At 47.8% G+C, this 20,044-nt stretch overlaps 1 protein-coding gene across 1 annotated transcript in view; it reads right to left on the bottom strand.

Moving 5' to 3' along the window:
* Positions 1-20,044, bottom strand: part of PLXNA4 (plexin A4) — a 451,907-nt gene that overhangs the window by 146,595 nt on the left and 285,268 nt on the right. The window contains 1 exon segment of the mRNA XM_032687463.1: positions 10,903-11,003. Within this exon segment, the coding sequence (XP_032543354.1) occupies positions 10,903-11,003 (101 nt within the window).

Raw genomic sequence — 20,044 nt, 5'->3', positions numbered from 1 at the left:
CTCTGTCCCAGCAGACCCTTCAGCATTTCTCCTCCTCCTCAAAGTATTTCTCTGCCCTCAACTTTCTCTTTAACAACCAACAAAAAGACCAGTTAATTGCTGGTGCAGCTTCCTGGTTAGGGAAGCACATGGTGGAGGGAAATAATAAGAAACCTGCCCTTCCTTCCATTAGCAGGGGCTGGTGGATTATTACACATGGGGCTGCCCCATGTCCTGCTGCCCACAAAGAAGCCCATAGCCAGGAGAAATTCACAGCCAACACATCTGTTCTTCACTGTGATTTCAGCCTCCTCTGTTTTCTTTGAACATCCTGGTTTCTTGCATCCAGCTGTCTTAGCCACTCCAGTCTAGCTCTGGCTCCAGGGATGAGACTACTAAAAATGCACCCAATGCCCAATGGAAGAAATTATTTTGGTCCAATCTATTTGGACCCCCCAGAACAGGAGGGAAGAAATGTTGCCTCTCATCTTGCCTAATGTTTTATTTGAATGTAGTGTAGTGCATGAGATCAGGCTGTTGTCTGGCTCCTGTAATTCATGGAACTGAAACATCTGTGTCTGCCTTGGTGGATGGTTCCTGCCATAAATTGATAGGACACTATTCAAAAGCTGCTGAAGGACATATGTGAAGTGGGAAATGATGGAAGACAAGATGTTCAAGAAGACAGGACAATGACTTGCTGAGATTCACTCACCAAAGAAAAGAAATATGTTTATTTTTTGGAGGATTCTCCTTGCTTACGCTATGAGCACGGTCTCTTCCTCCTAACCCCAACAACAAAGCCCCATCAGCAGGATGAGATAATCAGCTTCAAGCTCAGAAGCTCCTGTGAACTCTCACAACCTGCCTCCAGGACCACAGTACAGCTGGGAAGGGAGGTGGAATCATAGAATCACTGAATAAGAATCAGAGAATGTCCTGAGCTGGAAGGGACCCACAAAGATCACTGAGTCCAGCTCCTGACCCAGCAAAGGATGACTCCCAAAATCCCACTATATGTCTGAGAACATTGTCCAAATGCTTCTTCAACTCATGGCTTGGGGCCGTGACCACTTCCCTGGGGAGCCTGTTCCAAAAATATCCAATTCTTGTATCCAAATGTATCTAAAAATTAAAAAACAAAACAAAACAAAACAAAAAAAACCAAACCAAAACAAAAAAAACCCAAACAACAACAACAAAAAAACAAACCTCCCTGGCACAGAAGCCACACGGAAAAGGATTTGGAACTCTGCTGGAGGATGGAGTGCAGAGGGATGTGGGAGCAATAGGGGGTGGAGACAGAGGTGCTGGTGGCACATGGGAAGACTTATTGGCAGGTCACTGAATGTGGGAGTGTGGAACAGAAGATAATTGGGAAGATATTATTCCCTGTGAGGGTGGGGAGGCCCTGGCACAGGTTGCCCAGAGAAGCTGTGGCTGCCCCTGGATCCCTGGAAGTGTCCAAGGCCAGGTTGGATGGGGCCTGGAGCACCTGGTCTAGTGGAAGGTGTCCCTGCCCATGGCAGGGGGTTGGAATGAGATGATCCTTAAGGTCCTTTCCAATTCAAGACATTCTATGATTTTATGACCCTGTGATGGTCTGTGTTTCTGGGTAGGAGAGTGTGTGTGTGTGTGTGTGTGTGTGTGCAGATCCATGGACAAACTGAGTTTGGATAAAGACAAACTTAAAAGCTTTGCTGTGCTTCTCTTTCGGAGGAATCTCTTCCTGATCCTCCCACCCTCCCCTCCCTTCTGAGACCTGTCACAGGTGGAGGATGATGAAATGTCACAGGAGCAGCAGTGGAAGGGGAAGGCTGATGTTCCCCCACCCTGGGGAGAGCTTGTTTTCGGTGCCATTTTCCCTCACTGGCAGATCACTGGCTGCAGAGGAGCATCTGACAGCAAGGCAGAGCAATTCCCTCCAAACAGCCCAGAAACTGAGGCAGTTTCCTGAACCATCCACCTCTCATCACTCTCAGTGAGTGGCACAACCTTGCAGGAAAGCCCAGCCCTGCTTTACTGCAAATTAGGACTCTGGAAGACCTTAACATTCAAGGAAGGAGTAAGACTGGTCAGGTTGCAAAACCTGTAGAATATTGTAGAATCTGTGAGGGCAGGACATCCCAAGCTGGGGTTGGGCTCTATTTTTCTGCCAACCTACAGAAGTCTAAAGTCACTTGGCATCTCCTCAGGCCCCCAGCTGGTCCTTACCCTCCAGAGAAATGGGTCTCCAGCAGACTCTGTGTCCTATTTGTCACCCCCAGGAGAACATTTCAGGCAGCCCAGGTGCTCCAGTTGCAGCAGACAGCAGGGATGGGCAACTGAATTGAGCTGCTTGTATAAATAAAACCACCCATATTTCAAAGTCTCCTCATGTTCTCCATACATCTGTGTTTAGGCACCTGAATCAAGGCCTTATGTTGCTACTCCGTATCTAAATCTCTTTGCTGGTTCTGTCAACATCAATTTTAAAACCTCGGTCAGGGTACACCCATTCCCTATAACTTTGCTTCTCAGCTCCAGTGCACATCTGACAAGCCTTTTAAGCTGACCAGGGTGGTCATACAGCTTTCCCATGCCCCCTTTCCCTCCCTAGATATCTGCTGTGGGATATCTAGATGTGACACCCACTGGTGTGCAGTGTCCCAGAGTAAATGCCATGCTGAGGTGGCACAGGCGACGTGTCCCCTGTCAGGGAACTGGCACACAGGAGATCCTCTAGAAGCCCCTCAAGTACCACTGAGTACCTTTATCCCTCTCTCACTGCCTGTCCAAGCACATGAGACACCTCCCAGCCCATGGCAGGTTGTGTTCTGTGCTTCACATCAGAGAAGAAGAAGAAACCCCAGAGATCTTTTCTCTGCAAAGGCTGAACTTTCTGCAGCGCTAAACCTTGAGCTGCCAATGTTTCTTTGATGAGGACAAATCCCAAGTAGGACACCTCACTCACAGGGCTGCATCAGGAGAAAGCTTCTGCTGGAACCCACTGCACAAACTAATTATCTTCCCTCCCCCTCCCTGCTGCCCTCTAGCAAAATGAGCTAATCAAGGAAGGAGGTTGCTATGAAAACACATTTACCACACGCTTGCCTCTTGTGGCCCACAGTGCCCAGTGCTGTCCCAGAGTCGCCTCAGGCAGGTACAGCCACAGAGATAATCAACCTGTGAAGGGCAGAGCTCTGCCCTGCACTGCTCTGCAGACCAGAGCTGGAAAAGTGCTCCCAAAAGGGACACCATGGCATTTAAGGAATGTAAGGACATCAGCGGTGCCAGACACAGTGATGGGTCAGCTCTCCAGGACTAGCGGTGGGATGTTCTGCTCTGAGGTACAGGGCTGGTTCAGAGAGGTCTATTCAGTGTCATCGCCCATCTGGAGTGAAATGGGATTCCCAGGAGCCTCCTTTATCACCGTCAATAGCCCTGCTCTCAGTCCCAAGAATTCCCTCCTCGTCTCTGGACTGAGAGCCCCGATCCCATTTCAAAAGGCCATTGCAGAGCTGTCACATTTGGGGCCAGTTCCTCTGCCCCAAAGGGGAGGCAGTGCCGAGGTGTGAAATGATGGGCACTTTAGCTCTGCCTCAGCAGACAGATTAAAGATAACCTGGGCTCAGTGCAGAAAGGGCTGATGTCCCTCCACAGAGCCCCCCTGCTGTGCTTCCCTCTGTTCAGAGCCCCAAAGGCCATCTCCAGTTTCGATAACTACCTGAGAAAAGTGGGAATCACTCCCTGCCAAGGCCAGCTGAGGGAAGGTGACTCCACTTTCCTGCACTATCAGATGGACGGGGTTCTCAGGCCAGCTGTGACCAAGCACTGTTTGGAGACAAGACATCCTGACAGCTGGTTCTCTCCCACCTCTGCCACCATCCATGGGCAGCACTAACGCTGACAAACAACTGATCCAAACCAAATCCAAGACTTCAGACTTCCTGCAGTTACTTTCCCTCGCAGCATTTATGTTTTCCTCCCCATCACGTAACTGGAAATCTCCTGTTGCAATGAGAAACAACCCCAGATCCCTCAGACACACAGGGATGTTGAACTTAGCAACTGAAGTAGCTCTGAGCCTCCCTTCTGGTGGAGAAGCACAGCCCAGCTGGCTGCGGATTTCCAAGGAAATGCAGGGTTTGAGCTGGAAGCCATTTGTTCTTCACGTGGCTGATCCATCTTTAGGAAGATTAGGAGACAATTATCATGTGCCTTTGGCATGTAGAGGGTCTCTCAGGTATCTGAAGGCACCAAGACCTGACCCATAGCAAGAAAATGTGAAGGCAGAAAAGAATACAGAAAGATTTTTCTGTAAAAAAGTTGTCCCAGCCATGATTTTGAGACCCAGAGGGTGGCTGGGAGCTGGAACAGGCTCCCCAGGGAAGTGGTGATGGCACCAAACCTGAGAGAGCTCAAGAAGTGTTTGAACAACGCCCTCAGGCACATGATGGGATTTTTGGGGCTGTCCTGTGTAGGGCCAGGAGTTGGATTCGATGATCCTTGTGGGTCCCTTCCAACTCAGGATATTCTGTGATTCTCTGTCTTATTCATCATGTCATACAAATGCAAAACACCTGCAAATTGCTGCCTTACTGGAGGGACTCCAGTTTGCACCTTTGGACAAACCAACATGGGCAGTACAAAGGGAAGATGAGGGTTTACAGGATCAGAAGCAAGAGTCACTAAATCACACTTTTCTCACTAGCTGTTAGAGCTCAGAGTGGCACAGGACTGGGTGTGATTTTCCAACCTTCTGCCCTGCTGGGTCCCTGAAGCCTGACCTATACAGCTTTTCCCAGTGCCCCTTCCCCACACAGCACTGGAGGAATTACTGGGAAGGAAAAGAGATGAGGTGAAGGGGAAAAGAAAGAAGAAGAAAAAAAAAAATCCTCAGCCTGAAAGACAGTCACAGGCTTTCAGACAGCAGAAAGTCAAGCAAGAAAAAGACCCTTCAAATAAAGGTCTTATTGCAGCATCTGTGGGCAGCTTGGGTTACCTGAGACTCTCTAGTGATTCAGAAGACTTTGACCAAGAAAGTTAAAGCCAGGGGCAATCAATGAGCCTCTGCAAGCAGCATCGGGTTTCCTGCTGAGACCAGACAGCGGGAGCTGCACTTTGGAACTTTTCCCTTTTTTTTTATTCCTGGTCTGGCAGTGAGTCTGAGTATGGATAACAAACCTCCCTCCCCCTCCGCACTAATCCCTCACTCCCTAGAAAACAACTTGTTTAAGTGCCTTTTTTTCCCTCCCTATCATGTTATAAAGGAGAATTGTAATTTCTGGGTGTACGAGTATCCTGTGGCTACACGGCAGGTGGGAAGGGGTGGAGGGCAGGAGGATGTGGAGGGTCACTTCCCAGACACTGAGGTAGGTGTCTGCTGCCAGAGGATGGCATAAACCCCTCCTGAACAGGGCTACCCTTTTGTGGGGAATCCAAAAAACTCTCCTATGGCTTCTGAAGTGTCTCTTAAACACCTTCCAGGTCAGCTCAGCCCGAGGAATTGTGTGTAGGAGATTTTGGTCATCCCTGGACTAACCCAGAGCCAAAGGGATCCAGGAAGGTGAGTGGTATGGCCCATATCTAAGACTCTTGTATCATTGCTTCATTCATGGGGTGAGGATGCCCAGAGGAGGCCACTGCATCCTGTTCCCATGGTTCAGGGGTAGGGGAGTGCTGCTGGCACATCCCCTGGAACTGGGATGCAAAGCCAACCTTGGTGAGGTTCTTGGGTGCCAGAAGGACACCCAAAGGACATGAGCAGCTCCTCAGAGATGAGCAGAGGAGTGCAGAGAGCAGAGCCAACTCCTGGCCCCAATAACTCTGCAGTAGGATGGACTGGAGATGCTCAAACAAACCCTCTTCCCTCTGCAGCAAATGTCAGTTCCTCCTAAACCAACAGGGCTTGTTGACGTCCTGCTTTGCTCAGTCTCCAGAGCTGGTAAAGGCTTCTGGGGAAGAAAGAAATCACAGATGCCCAAATGTTCCTTTTTAATGAAGAAAAAAAAAAAGTAATGTTTCATTTCAGAACGACTTTTTATTTTGAAATCTGAAGCAATTTACTAAAAACTCAAATAAAACCCCAAAAATGAGAACTTCCGAAATCTAAATGAATCATTCTCCAATTACTAAATGGAATCAGTGCCTCCCAAACAGCTTTCAGGAACATTTCTTATTAAAAATATAATTGGCCACTACGAGCCAGGGGAAGGAAAAAAAAAAATAAAGTTTTGAAATATCACAAGTTCTCCCAGAAAATGAGACTGTTTTCCTCTCTGATTGCAATTAATGACCTGCCAGCCAAGGAGTCCCCAGACCAGCAAAGGCAGATTCCAGAGCAGAAGGAGGCTGGTGCCTGGGGGTGCATCCTCCCTTGAGGACAGCTTGAGTATGTTCAGTTGTTCCTCTCGGAATTAAATGGACGCTGCAAAAAGGATGAAATGAGGCAGCACAGCCAAAATCTACGAGTGGCACTAACACAAAAGAGCCTGGGACAGGTCCCTTCTGCACCCAGCAAGGTCAGTGCATTTCCTGCAATAAAATACTGCCTGTCTCTAAGTGATAAATAAAATAATGCTGCTCTTCTGCCCCAGGTTTCCACTCTGCTGGCAGATGGGGGGTTAAACACAAGCAGAGACACCATTCAGGGCTGAAAACCTTCGTGGTGACCACGTGCACCTGGAGCAGTGCATGTGCATGGAATAACAGAGTGGTTTGGGTTGGAAGGGACCTTAAAGATCACCCAGTTCCACCCCCTGCCATGGGCAGGGACACCTTCCACTGGACCAGGCTGCTCCAACCTGGCCCTGGACACTTCCAGGGATGGAACATCCACAGTTTCTCTGGGCAACCTGTGCCAGCGTCTCACCACCCTCAGAGAAAAGAATTTCTTCCTAGTATCCCATCTAGACCTAGCCAGACCTTCAGCTGCTGAAGGGTTTATCCCTCCTCTGGGGGTAAAGACCCTGAGCTATTGCTGCCCCTCTGCACCTGAGTGGGAAAGGAGGAAGAGGAGGGTGTAGTCTGTAAATGGATGGAGACAGAAGCAGCTTGCCAGGGGGGTTCTCAGGCATGGTCAGATACTGGATAGCATCTTCGGATAGTGCTGCTGATCTGGCTTGAGAGGAAGCTGCTGAATTCAGTCCAGGCTTGCAGAAAACTTTTCCAGGCTCTCATCCCCCTCTGCAGCCCCTGTTGGGGCTGGTGACATTGCTGCGACCTTGCAGCCAAGGCACCTCGGTGCCATCTCTCAGCTCTGGTTCCTCCCCCCTGCTCCCAGCCCAGCCCAGCCCAGCCCCTCGCCCTCCCCGGGAGGCCCCTGCAGCAGCCGAGCGCCACATTTTCAATTTACACCAACTAAATGATTCATCGCCGCCTAAAGAGCCCTGAGCAGAGCCCGGGAGGGGAGCGGAGCTGCGGCGGGGAGAGGGAGAGGGGGGGGACAAGATCGGGGCGAAGATACGGAGATGAAAAGCTCCGGTGACCTGCTCTCTGTATCGGCTCTTCTCTTCTCGGGGCAGCAGCCGATCAATCCTCCCCCCTCCCCTCTCCTGTCTGTGGGTCTGTCTGTCTCCTCCTCTCTCAGCGGACTCGAGTTTCCCGGTGTAAGGTTAGGACGGCAGAGCTGTGGAAATCGATTCCCGAGCCCTGGCACCAACGCCCTCCCCGCACACACAGCCCCGCTCGGCCGGGAGAGGAGGGATGGGGAGCCTTCCCCGGGCATCCCAGACCTCTCACGTGGAGGGAGCTTGGAAACGGGGGTCTGGGAAAGGCGGCTGCATCACCCCGAAAATCCCAAAATAAGAGAGACGACCATGGGAGAAACAAACAAAAAAAAAAATAGAAGCAGATTTCCCCTGTCTCCCAGTCCACACTGTTCCTCTTGATGGTTTATACTGGAGGGAAAAGATGAGTGAACACATGGCTTTGCTCACAGTCTGGTTCCCAGTCCTTCTCTACCCCAAGTCTTTGCTAAAAACTGAAATAAAACCCCAGAACCAGAGCTTCTGAAATCTAAATGAATCATTCTTCAATTACTAAATGGGTTCCCCCATCCAACTGAGTTTTTGCTGGAGGATGGTTTATAATGGATGATGGTTTATACTGGAGGGAAAAGATGAGTGAACAGCATGGCTTTGCCCACAGTCTGGTTCCCAGTCCTTCTCTACCACAGATCTTCACTAAAAACTTAAATAAACCCCCAAAACAAGAACTTCTGAAATGTAAATGAATCATTCTTCAATTACTAAATGGGTTCCCCCAGCCCAACTGGGTTTTTGCTGGAGGGAGGTTGATACTGGAGGATGGTTTATAGAGGAGAAAGAAGATGAGCAAACACATGGCTTTGCTTGCAATCTGGTTCCCAGTCCTTCTCTACCCCAAGTCTTCACTAAATACTGAAATAAAACCCCAAAAGGAGAGCTTCTGAAATCTAAATGAATCATTCTCCAATTAACAAATGGGTTCCTCCAGCCCAGCTGCCTCTTCCATCTCCCTTCCACAAGCTCCCACATCAGCCTGGCTGGATTCAGCCATGCACTGGATCTCTGGGATGCCTGACTGGGAGGGAAGAAGGAAAGGTTAGCAGTCAGGAGGGGAAATGTTTCCCCATGGTGGTGACACATCCCACTTGAGAAAAAGTCTATTAAATAATCTTTAGATGTTCAAAAAATTCTAATTTACCCTGAATATACTGTGCAGCCAAAACTCATTGAATGGGGTGTAATTGTCCTGTTGACTCTCAGGGCTACCTGAAAGGATGAGGAAACTGAGACCCAGAAAGCCTGAGGCACCTGAGACTGGACTAAAACCCCTTCCAAACTAGGATTAAAAATCAGTTTTCTTAACTGCAATGGCAAATAGAGCGAAGGAAAAGACTGAGGTGGGATTTGATAACATTTGCCTTCAAACTGCTTCAAAAAACACCACAGGGAATTAATCTCAGCGACCCTCCTGAAATGCACATAAATAGGAGGTGTTTCTCTTTTTCAGATAAGGAAACAGAGGTTAAGTGACCAGAGGGAGGAGGACACAGGGATGAACCATCAGCCTGGTCCACACTGTGAGGCCAAACTTCTCCCTGAAGGATCGAGTTTATAAGGTGTGGGTTTTTTTTTTATTTTCACCAAGTCAATGCTGCCAATCCCACTCATCACCAGCCATTTAATTTTTAATACTCCTTCACAGTGAGCTGCTGCACACCCTGCAGTTGTCTCTACCCCTTTTCTCTCCTTTTGGGGATTTATTGCTGGAGGTATTGATTGCTCCCTGCCACTGACCCTGGATGGAAGGAGATGAAATATCCAGCACTGCTGTGGTACAATCAATGGCCAAATTCACCCTTTCCTATGCTGCTTGTCCTCCACTGAGGGCAAAATACATGGGGTTCTGCAGGAAGGATGCAGGGTAAGATGGGATGGAGACATCCTATAGAGCTGTACATCAAAAGGAAATATCCTCAGGTGAGCAGGATGAAAGTTTTATGGGCTCATACTGACCAGGCCACAACTCAGGATTGGTTTGCCAAGGATCCCTTGGACAATTCCAGAGCATGAGTCACGTTTTTGGCCATGTTTTGGGATGTATCCCCTAAGATCTGATCTGAAATTAAACAGACTGTCATGGTTTTGGGTGAGGGTCACACAAGCTGACGAGGATAAACAGAAGGTTGCAATATGGCACAAGTTTGTTCCCTTCTGCTCTAGAAAGGAGAGATAGCAAGAGCATCACTTCAACTTGGATCACTGCCTCTTCCAGGAGTGTTTGTGATGCAACAGGAAGAACTCGGAGGTGAACTCAGCAGGAGAAGACAGACACACTGCAACAGCAGTGTCCATCAGAAAAACCCTCCAAGGCTGCCAAGGACACTGTGAGACTTGGAGTGACAGCCCCCTGCAGAGCCACGCTCAGCTGGAGACGTCTGGGCGGACAGATCCAATGCACTTTGCAGCCACTGTCTCTGCTGAGAGGTTCTTGGCAGATGAGACCACCCTGCCACTCATAGCCAAGAGCTCAGCCAACCTGACACCTCCCTCTCCACGGCTCTGCCAGAGGCCTCTCTGCAGGAGGAGAGCACTGGCAGGGAAAGGCTGAAGAGAGGAAACTTCAAGATCAATAACATCGTTAAAAATCCTAAAGAAAACAAAGCCAGCGAGCCAATATCCCAGTCCTGAGGACACCTGGCTCCAGTGCTCCTTGAGAGGAGCATAAGCCAGTACGACACAATAATGAAATGGTGAAATGAGGTCCCTTCTATAAGGAAGCCCAAGAATATGGACAGAGACACATTTTCTCCTCATCCTGTCCAGATAAGCCACATGACCAGTTTGACCCCTTTGTGCTCATTTGGCCCTGTTGAGTTAGCCCACACAGGACAAACACTCAACTTCAGGGCCAACACTTTCCCACAGTGAACATGCAAACCACAAGGTCCCCTTGAAAATTAACTTAGAGTGGAGCCCATGATGCTTACAGGGATCAGATTCCTCTCTAAGAGCAGTGGAGATCATGCCAAATCCAAAAGGGGAGAGGTTCAGGTCAGCAGTGGAAAGCTGGAGGTGCTGAGACAAGGGCACCCAGTCAGAGCCAAATTGCCTTAAGGAATGGAAACAAGGTAAATTTTGAAAAGCTGCTGGAGGGTTTGATTCAGGGTGGACAGGCGCCTTCCTGGTGCAGTCAGGACACCATGGATCACGTGATGGAGGAGGTCTCTACCATCCTTCTTTCCCCTTGCCTTCCAAAAAAATCCTTCCCAGTCAAACCAAGCCCTCCCCAGAAAGTCCCAGAGACGTTGCTGGAGGTACCTGGGGACTCCTCGGCTCTCCTGGCTCAGGTGAAGCATCATTTTTCATCTCTACCCTGTGTTACCACAGGCACTGAGGGGAGATGGTCGGTGGGAAAGCAGGGCTGGGCTGGTGACCAGCACCAGCAGGTACTTACGTGTTGTGAAGGACACACCATCCACAGTGAGGGTCTCCTGAGCCCAAGCACTCGCTGCAGGTCTCGTACTGGCTGCACGACTCCACGGGCACCCGGGTGAGCTGCAGGAGGAAAGGGGACAACCTGTCAGGCTTTTCACAGCCCATAATGACTTGATGGAGGTGCAGCCCTCCCTGTCCTCTTCCCCTGCTGCCTGTCCTCCCAGAGGGACACCTATGCAGAGCTAGGCAGGCCTGGAGGATGTGGATGCAGTTTGCTCCAGAGCTCAGCCTGGTGCAATCCCTGCTCAGACCATCACATCCCCTCTGGCCTTCCCCTCTTCCCCATGGCCTTCCACCCTTCATTGTCAGATGACCTCACTTGCACAGTTTCCCAGGGAATCAGCACATCAGGCAGGCTGTGGGGACCTGGTACCTTGGGACAACTAAGCAAGGTGTGATCTTCTGCAGCAAGTTCAGCTCACTGGATCTCAGTGCTCTCTCCCTCTTTGGTTGTAGGTCCTGTTGCTTTCTGGCTTCCTAGGAGAACTGAGGTCTTGTGATGTCTTTGCCTCCCTCCCATGACCTCCTGCACCACCAGTCTCCACTGCCACCACTGCTCCTGGTCCCAGGAGAGCATTAGCTCCACTCTCCATTGCCTGTGCATCTTCCCAACCATCAGTTCTCTCAGTCCTGGAGAGGTTGCTCCCAACAGGAAAAGGACCAAGCCTACCAGGCTGGCTATTTCCTTGCTGTCACCCTGCCTTTGCAGCTCAGAAGGCATCAGATGTGGACCTGAAACACCCATCTACTGCCAAAACGCTGCATTTTATTATCTATTTTTCTTTCATTTTTCCTTTTTAATTAAAGTATTTCAGTGAGAGATTTCAAAGGCAGAAGGGACTGCCCAGCCTGACCTCCTGTCTCGCAGACCAGTGCCTTTTGATTCCTCTTGGGTTTTGCAAGCCCCTTAGATCTTTTGAAGCCAAACACACAATTTGGGCCCGATGACCTGATAGTCTCTTTTCCACTGAGTAAACTTCAGAGAGCTTCTCTAATATCCAGTCAATTGCTGGTGTCTTCACCCCAGCTCCCGTCAGCAGGGAGAGTTTATTCCTTCAGATGATATAGTGTGGTATTATCCTGATGAAACACCACTGAGAACTGCCAACTGTAAACTGCAGAACAGTTACTCATGACAAATGACAAGGGGATGCACCTGGATCCCAGTGACAGTTTTTCACTTGGCACAACGTTCAGCGGAGTTTGAGCTGTGAAGTGACAGATTAAGATCCATCCTGATTCCACCTGTGAATGAACCAAGAACCGGTTTTTTTTTCTTTTAATTTTAAATATAAATTTATATCAGGCAAAATTCCAGCTGTGTATGGAGACCTTTTCTATTTGTATCAGAAATTGTCTTTCCCACCCCTATACACAAATCCTACGTGGTCGTTGATAGTCTATGAACAAAAGCTGAAAATTTGGAGCTTTGCCTCTGACAAGTGGCAGCAGCTTTAGAAAACTTCAGGTAGAAATATCGTGGGGTTTATTTATCATTGCACCACTTCCTGTGCCAAGTCACCCACAGAAACCAACTGAAAGCTTTTAATGAAAAATGTGAGAAGGTGGAGGGAAAAAAAAAACAAACAACCAAAACCCAACACAAAACCACTTTTCTCAAACTGGATCTATTGCCATGAGCATAAGAACATAACCAGGACAGAGAGAGCAGCAAAAGTGAGAAGATCAAGAGAGAGATGGAGTCATTCAAACTTCTGTAATTATGGTGGACTTGGAGGTGAGAAGTTAATGGTTGGATTAGATGATCTTAAAGGTCTCTTCCAGCCTACATGATTCTGTGATTCTATCAAGAAGTGTCAAAGGTGAGATGGTTTGGCCATGAATGCAGTTGTTCCGGCTTCCTTAAGCTTCAGGTCAAGAAGGTATAAAAATGCTCATCAAATATAAATGTTATGCTCCAGGATTACACCCAATTGTTGAGCCCAACAGTCTGTGTTGCATCCAACTTCCAAAAACACATAGAATTTTTTTACAAGAATATATCAAGAGTTGCAGACCTTATAATTTATTATGTCGGCCATTCCCACCTCTTTCTTCCACCTAAGAAAAATACATTGTGCGCTATTTTTCCTGGATCACACCTGGCTTGACCACCAGAGTACTCGAAGAAGAGGCAGATAATTCAGTTATGAAAGACTGTCAACCTGCCATTCCTCGATCCAGGTGTAACTGGTTGTGTAATCTCCCCCTTGGAATTAGAAATTTGTGTACACAGTTGGGATTGGCTCTGCAGTTCCTCCCCAAACTACCCTCACTTTAACATATGCTGCTGCTTGATTTGGTCCTCATTAGCTGGGGGTAGTTTTTCTCATCTCTGAGCTCGTTTACATCTGTCTTATAGAACTGAGCCCTGATTAAGAAGTTTAGATCAGAACATGCACTTTTCAAACGTCTGATGATGTTGGGTTTGAATGTTCTGACTCAAAAGCCACTTGTGGCTATGATATATGTGCAAGAGAGAAGTCCTAGAGGACTGAAATTTGCTATTTGTTTGCAAATTGCTGCAAAAAGAGTGGATAAAAAGTGGTCTCTGTAGGTTTTATTATTATTATTATTTAATTAGCCATCAAAGGATATCCAAGCTCCTTTCAGAGTCGGGAGGAACCTACTGGGAATCCAGATCTTCATCTTTGCAGAAATGTTTTCCTTTCAGCGTATTTAGGGTAGTTTGTGGGATATATGTTGTTTAGGAGCACACCTCACTTGTGTTGCTGTCCCAGAGAACCACAGATATGTGGTAAGAGCTTCCCCAGCCTGTCAGTCCCACCAGAGTGTGTCCTGTGTCACTGTTTGCATTGTGACATGTTATTCCTGCTGTCTAAGACCCTTTATGAGTTCACCTCAAGCAGCTTTATTGTGAGATTAATTAAAACTGCCCCACGCTGGTAAATGTCTCGGGCTGTAAGTGTCAGACCTTCTAATTAATACAGAAAGAAACTACAAAAAACAAAGGAGCTGCAACTGAAAGGGAAGCCACCTAAGGGTCGTCTGCTGAAAAGAGAAAGAACATCAAGCAAATAAGGCACATCTGAGGTCTTATTTTCCTTTTTGGAACATAAACTCTAATTAATTCCGCTCAGCTTTCCAAGCTGAAAGTTCTGAGAACTGACCGTGGCCCTCCAGGGAACAGTCAGCTTTTTGTGCTGCTGCTAAAGTATCTGGAAAAGGAAAAGTCCACCCAGCCTCCCAATTACAAAGCCTTGACATTATTCACTGCAACGAAGGGACCAGACAGTGCTGAAGGTTGAAGTCTCCGTGGTAAACCAGGCTGTGATTACTCCTGCCACCTCTTCTCCATCCTTGGAAAGCCTGACAGACTTTTCAAGGTTATTTCCCAACATCAGTGAGGGTCTTTCATTGGGGTGGAACTTGGATTCAACGTTTTGCAGCGAATATCACAGAATCACAGAATATCCTGAGCTGGAAGGGACCCATCAGGATCATCAAGTCCAACTCCTGGCCCTGCACAGGACAAGCCCAAGAATCCCAGCATGTGCCTGAGAGCGTTGTCCAAACACAAAAAGGGTTTCAGCAGACAGAGGATGAACAAAAGCAAAGTGTCTTTAATTTTGGGGCACTGTGAGCCAGTTTAGAGTAATTTAAATTCTGGAAGTGGTCCCGGTTTAGCTGATATTTTGGCCTCACTGTACCAGAGCAATATATGGATGTAACAGAGACACCTGTTGTTTTAAGGACTTATATCCCATACCTTAGGAAAATATATGATATTAGGAAAAGGTTCTTCCCCCAGAGGGTGGTTGGGCACTGAACAGGCTCCCCAGGCAGGCACAGCCCCAAGGCTGACAGAGCTCAAGGAATGTTTGGGCAATGCTTTCAGGGACAGGGTGGGATTGTTGGGGTGTCTGTGCAGGGCCAGGAGTTGGACTGGATGATCCCTGTGGGTCCCTTCCAACTCAGGATATTCTGTGATTCCATGTGTGATGAAGCACATTTTATCAACGGGAGCTGGAGCTGGAAGTGAGGTCTCATGCAGCTGAAGCAGGAGCTTCCTAAGTGTCTTTGAAGATGTGGGCTTGTGACATCTAAGTTAATGCAAGAAGTTCAGGGGAGACCTGAATATTGAACACTAAGCTATTAAATACAACATATTTAGACTTTGGGTTCTTTGGAATATTGAAGGTATAAAAGTAAGATTCCTGTAGAAGCCTGTGATACACCTGATGGACTTCTGCTGTGCTTCCAAGGCTGTTTCTGCAGCAGACCAGAGGGACAGATGATCTCTGATCATCTCCTAGGTTGGCATTTCCAGAGCAACCATCCCCCCACAATGATTTCCAAGATCATTGGAGGGTGTGAAAGACCCAGGAGCCCCACCACCAGCACCTTACTTGAACAGGGGAGACCAAAGGGTCAGGACCTGAATCCCTCAGGCAGCTTCACCTTCCAGACTGTTCCCAGCTCACAGCTGGGGAGGTGAGACATTGGGACTGGTTGCCCAGGGAAGCTCTGGAAGCCCCTGGATCCCTGGAAGTGTCCAAGGCCAGGTTGAAAGGGCTTGGAACAACCTGGGATAGTGGAAGGTGTCCCTGACCATGGCAGGGGGTGGGGCTGGATGGGCTTTAAAGTCCCTTCCCACTCAAACCTTTCTATCATTCTGTCACACTTTCTATCCAGAGTGAGGTGAGATCCCAGAGCCAGGGATGGACAAGGGATGAGTGATGAGTGATTCCAATGTCCTTCTCAAGGGCAGCAAGAAAACAATGAGCAGGTCCAGCTGCCATTTCTGCAGCAGGATTTGAAGAGATATTTCACTTCATCAACACATTCATTCACTGGATCCCAAAGAAATCATTCCTGACTTTCTGGATCACAAGGACATCTTGAAAAATCTGGCAAAATCCACAAACTGCTTCAGGAGGCATCATCTCACCTCTGATCCAGCCTAACTTCCAATCTGCAGCTTCTCCAGCTCCCAGCTTCCCTTCTACCCTCCATTTCTAGTATGAATGAGTTACAGAAAGTCATTTAAAACAAAATGATTGAGTGGTTTGGATCTGATGGACAGTAACAGCTAATCCTGTTAGAAATTTGGCTCCCACTTCTGCCATTATATATTCACAAAAGCTCCTGCTATGTGCTCAGTCGTAATTTTCTGGCTCCCGTTTCTGACTCTTTTATTTCAATATACATTGCTTCTTTCTCCCCTTAAACTGCCAACATTCTGGTCAAAACCTGAATCATTGCTCAATCTCTGCTGTTATAATTGGATGTTAATACAGTGGCAGGATTTATTCAGTCTGATGGACTAAGTTAATTTAAATGTACAAAAAGGCATCTTAAGTAGCCAATTTCCTTCCCAACAGTCAAAAGATACATTTCCAAAACACTGAACAAGCCATGTGGGTTCTGGGAATGCTGCTGTCTTTTGAGACTCAGTCAGTGTCCCCCAAAAATGCAGGAAGATTAAGAGTGGAGCTTATTTGATTTCAAAGCATTGAAAAGAGTGTTCATGATAATAGAGTCTATTAAATAGAGCAAGGCAAGAGCAACCTGAGAGACTTCTGGAGGAACCATTTCTGCACCCTGAACAGAATCAGTGAGGATGTTCTGTCACCTGCACAGCACCCCAAGATGTCAGTTTTATTTTGGCCTGAATTATGGACAAAGGGACTTAAAATTCCTCTGTTTGATACCCTGTGCCTTAGTGGCTGACCTACAAATTCAGTGAAGAGCAGGAACACAGAAAAGCAAAGCCCAGGGGAGCTGAAGCCCATGTGATTGACACTGCTAAGAAACAGGACTCCCACACATGTGGATGTAAAACTGGTGGGAGAGGAGATGATCCTGTGGGGTTGGAGATGAGGACCTGGGTTTCATCCCAGCCTGCCACTCCAGCATGATAAGTAAATAAGTTCCCAGTCCCACTGGGACAGGGAATGTCATTTCTCATCAGACACCCCCAAGCTTTGCCTCTTCATCGTAGCACTCTTCCCAGGAAATCCATGCTTACGCACCTGGAAAACTGGGGGCTTTAATTAAGAGCGTTAATTGGAAGCAGCAGTAGCTGTCAAGGACAAATGACACAATAATTAAACTGGGGGTCAATGCCCTGCTGGGTGGCAGGATAAATTACCTGTTCAAATATACTTGTTCATCAAAGGCTCTCTACCAACAGTTGTGTGTGTGCTGCTTCTCTTCTCTCTTTCTTCTCTTCTCTCTTCCTCTCCTCTTCTCTTCTCTTCCCTCTTCTCTTCTCTTCTCCTTCTCTTCTCTCTCTTCCTCTTCTCTCTCTTCTCCTCTCTTCTCTTCTCTTCTCTCTCTTCTTTCTCTTTCCTTCTCTTCTCTTCCTCTCTTCTTCTCTTCCTCTTCTCTTCTCTTCTCTTTCTCTTCTTCTTCTCTCTTCCTTCTCTTTCGCTTCTCCTCTTTCTTCCCTTCTTCCTCCTTCTCTTCTCTTTCTCTCTCTCTTCTCTCTCTTCTTTCTCTTTCTCTTCTCTCTCTTCTTTTTCTCTTCTTCTCTTCTCTCTCTTTCTTTTCCTCTCTTCTCTTCTTCTCTTCTCTTTCTCTCTTCTCTCCTCTTCTCCCTTCCTCCTCTCTTTCTCCCTCCCTTTCTCTTTCTCTTCTCTCCTCTTTCTCTCTCCCGTCTCCTTTTCCTCTCTTCTCTTTCTCTGCTTCTCTTCTCTTCTCTCTCTTCTCTTCTCCTTCTCTTCCCTGAGCTGTCCTACACATCTTTGCTGAGAGAGGACTTTGGATTGCCAGAGCAAGTCCCCAGCCACAGTCACACTCCACTTACACCAACAGAGGTAAAGCAAGAAGAGAAACAGGAAGATTTGATGCCCACAGCCTCTGTGACAGCAGAAACCTCTGGGGTAAGGCTGAGAGATGGCAGTTCCCACCAGATGCTCTCATGGTGAGATTGCTGTTGATGCTCCCACAGCAGTGAACTTCTCTTTGCACACCTTGCAGTGCAGTTCTCCTCTTCATGCCTCCCTTGGCAGGACCTTACTTGGCAGCTGGCTCAGAAAATCCAAATTACTTGTTTTCTGTGTAGACCATGCTGGGCTCCATTTCTGATCCATCAAGACTGTCAGTCTTGCAGCTCGTGGGGAACGGCTCTGCCATGGCAGGTATGAAAAGTGAGGGGTTTGCCTTCTCACCAAAGTCTGTCTGCAACATCAGAGTTTAATTCTAAGCCAGAAACTCAGGCTCTGTTGAAGGGAAGACCTTTTGCAAGGCAGGATTTGTCTGCTCTCAGTTTTAGAGGAGATAAATCACCCCCCTGGATGCGCCTGTGTCTATCCACTGAATATAAAGGAGTCCACTGAATATAAAGGTCAGGCAGAGACATTTACCATACACACACCATGGTCACAAGGTGAGGTGAATCCCACATCAATGCCAAACAATTTTCTGCTCTTCCTCAAATCTTGCCACTGAGAACAATCCCCAAAAATGGTAAGGCCTCCCCTCTTCCCGGTTGTAGCACCAGAATAAGCGGCCACAACGCGCGGTGATTTTTATTTCATGTCTGGGAGAGTGGTAGAGGAAATACACAGCTAGAAAACCATTCCATAACTCAAAAGATCTGGTGTGATGACAGGGGTTGTGTTTGAACAAGTGCCTTTCACCATCTGCTCTGTCAACACAACCCTCACACCAAGCTCATCCCTGCTCTCTGTTCTGGCTCTGTTTCCAAAGGAACAGACTCTCGGACAACAGAGATTATCTCAGCCCTTTTCTTGAAGGCTTGGCAGCTTCCCAGATTCACAACAGCACAACTGTGCTGTCCCTTCTTCAAAGAATTCCACCACTCCATAGTGACTCTCCTCCCCAAAAACATCAGGACTCGAGGAGGAGCAAGGGCCACACCACCGTGCTGTGAGTATGGTTGGCAACTTGGAGACTGAAGAGTGTGTTTCGCACACTGAGGGGCTTCAGAGCTGAATCTTACTCAGTTTTCCTCTGAAATCACTCTTGTTTTTCCCCTACTAAGGATGCAAAACTCTTCTTTCAGCTGGGATGGCAACGGTGCATCCCACTGGCATGAAGCAGGAAAATTATTAGGAATCCTTTCAGTATACCAGCTCCAAGGTTTGAAGGGATATTCAAGTGATTTGACCCAAGAATGATGAAACCAGACACCACCTTACCCACCCTGCAAACCATCAGCTCTGACCAGCTCCCTCTGCCTGTGGCATTCAATCCATGTTTTTCCCTGCTTGCTCCAGGTACCTTCAGATCCCCCCTGCCCTGTTTACACTAAATCTTTATCCCCTGGTCAAGTGCTTCAGTCAGTAAACTGTAAAACAAATGAGGTTTGGCTGCATATTTGTGTTCAAAAGCCTTCAAAATAAGAGCCTCATGTCACAATTAATGGAGGGCCAGGCCAGGCTTAATGAGAGCCTGTGCCTGTGTGGCCACTGGAGCGTGGCTGCTGAGCAAGGCAGAGATCATTACCCAGCCTCTAGAAAGGCTGTATATAGATTTAATTGGGACCTCTAAAGGAATTTATGTCACTGCAATGGCCTTTCTCAAAGTCCAGCATCCCTTGAAGGCTCGTGGTATGAACACTCCAGACACCCAGGGAGAAGTTAATAGTTGTTTTTGCTGGGGGTGGCTGCTTTCCATTGTGTTGTTCCACCTTCCTTTCAGATGTTCCCCATCACAGAATCAGAGAAAGACTTGGGTTGGAAGGGACCTTAAAGATCATCTAGTCCCAACATCCTCGTGATAGGAAGGGATCTTTACCCTGAGTTATCAAGGAGCATCTTCCTATAGATTAATTCTCCTCAGCAGCCCTCTCAGGTGTCCTATTGTACCTCCTTGTCCATTCCCACCAATTCAATCCTACCACCACTACAAATTCCATCTTTACACTTTTAATATCTCCCTGGACTATGAAATCCTCATCCAGTTCCCTGGAGGAGCTTTGTCTCATCTCTCTCCCCAGCCACCCTCACCCTCTCCCAGTTTTCTGGCTCCACCTCCACTTGCTGACCCAGGCAGCTCATGGAGGATTGTGTTGATCAAACTCCCTTGTGCAGGCATTGTCAAAGAAATTGTGGCAGTTTGAAAAATGCCCTTTTTTCAGATGTGATCAGACCTAAAATCCCCCATAATAC

The sequence above is a fragment of the Chiroxiphia lanceolata genome, chromosome 5, assembly GCF_009829145.1.
Source record: "Chiroxiphia lanceolata isolate bChiLan1 chromosome 5, bChiLan1.pri, whole genome shotgun sequence".
In the NCBI taxonomy this organism is placed as follows: Eukaryota; Metazoa; Chordata; class Aves; order Passeriformes; family Pipridae; genus Chiroxiphia; species Chiroxiphia lanceolata.
The sequence above is the reverse complement of the archived record's forward strand: the minus strand, read 5'-3'. Positions and strand labels throughout refer to the sequence as shown.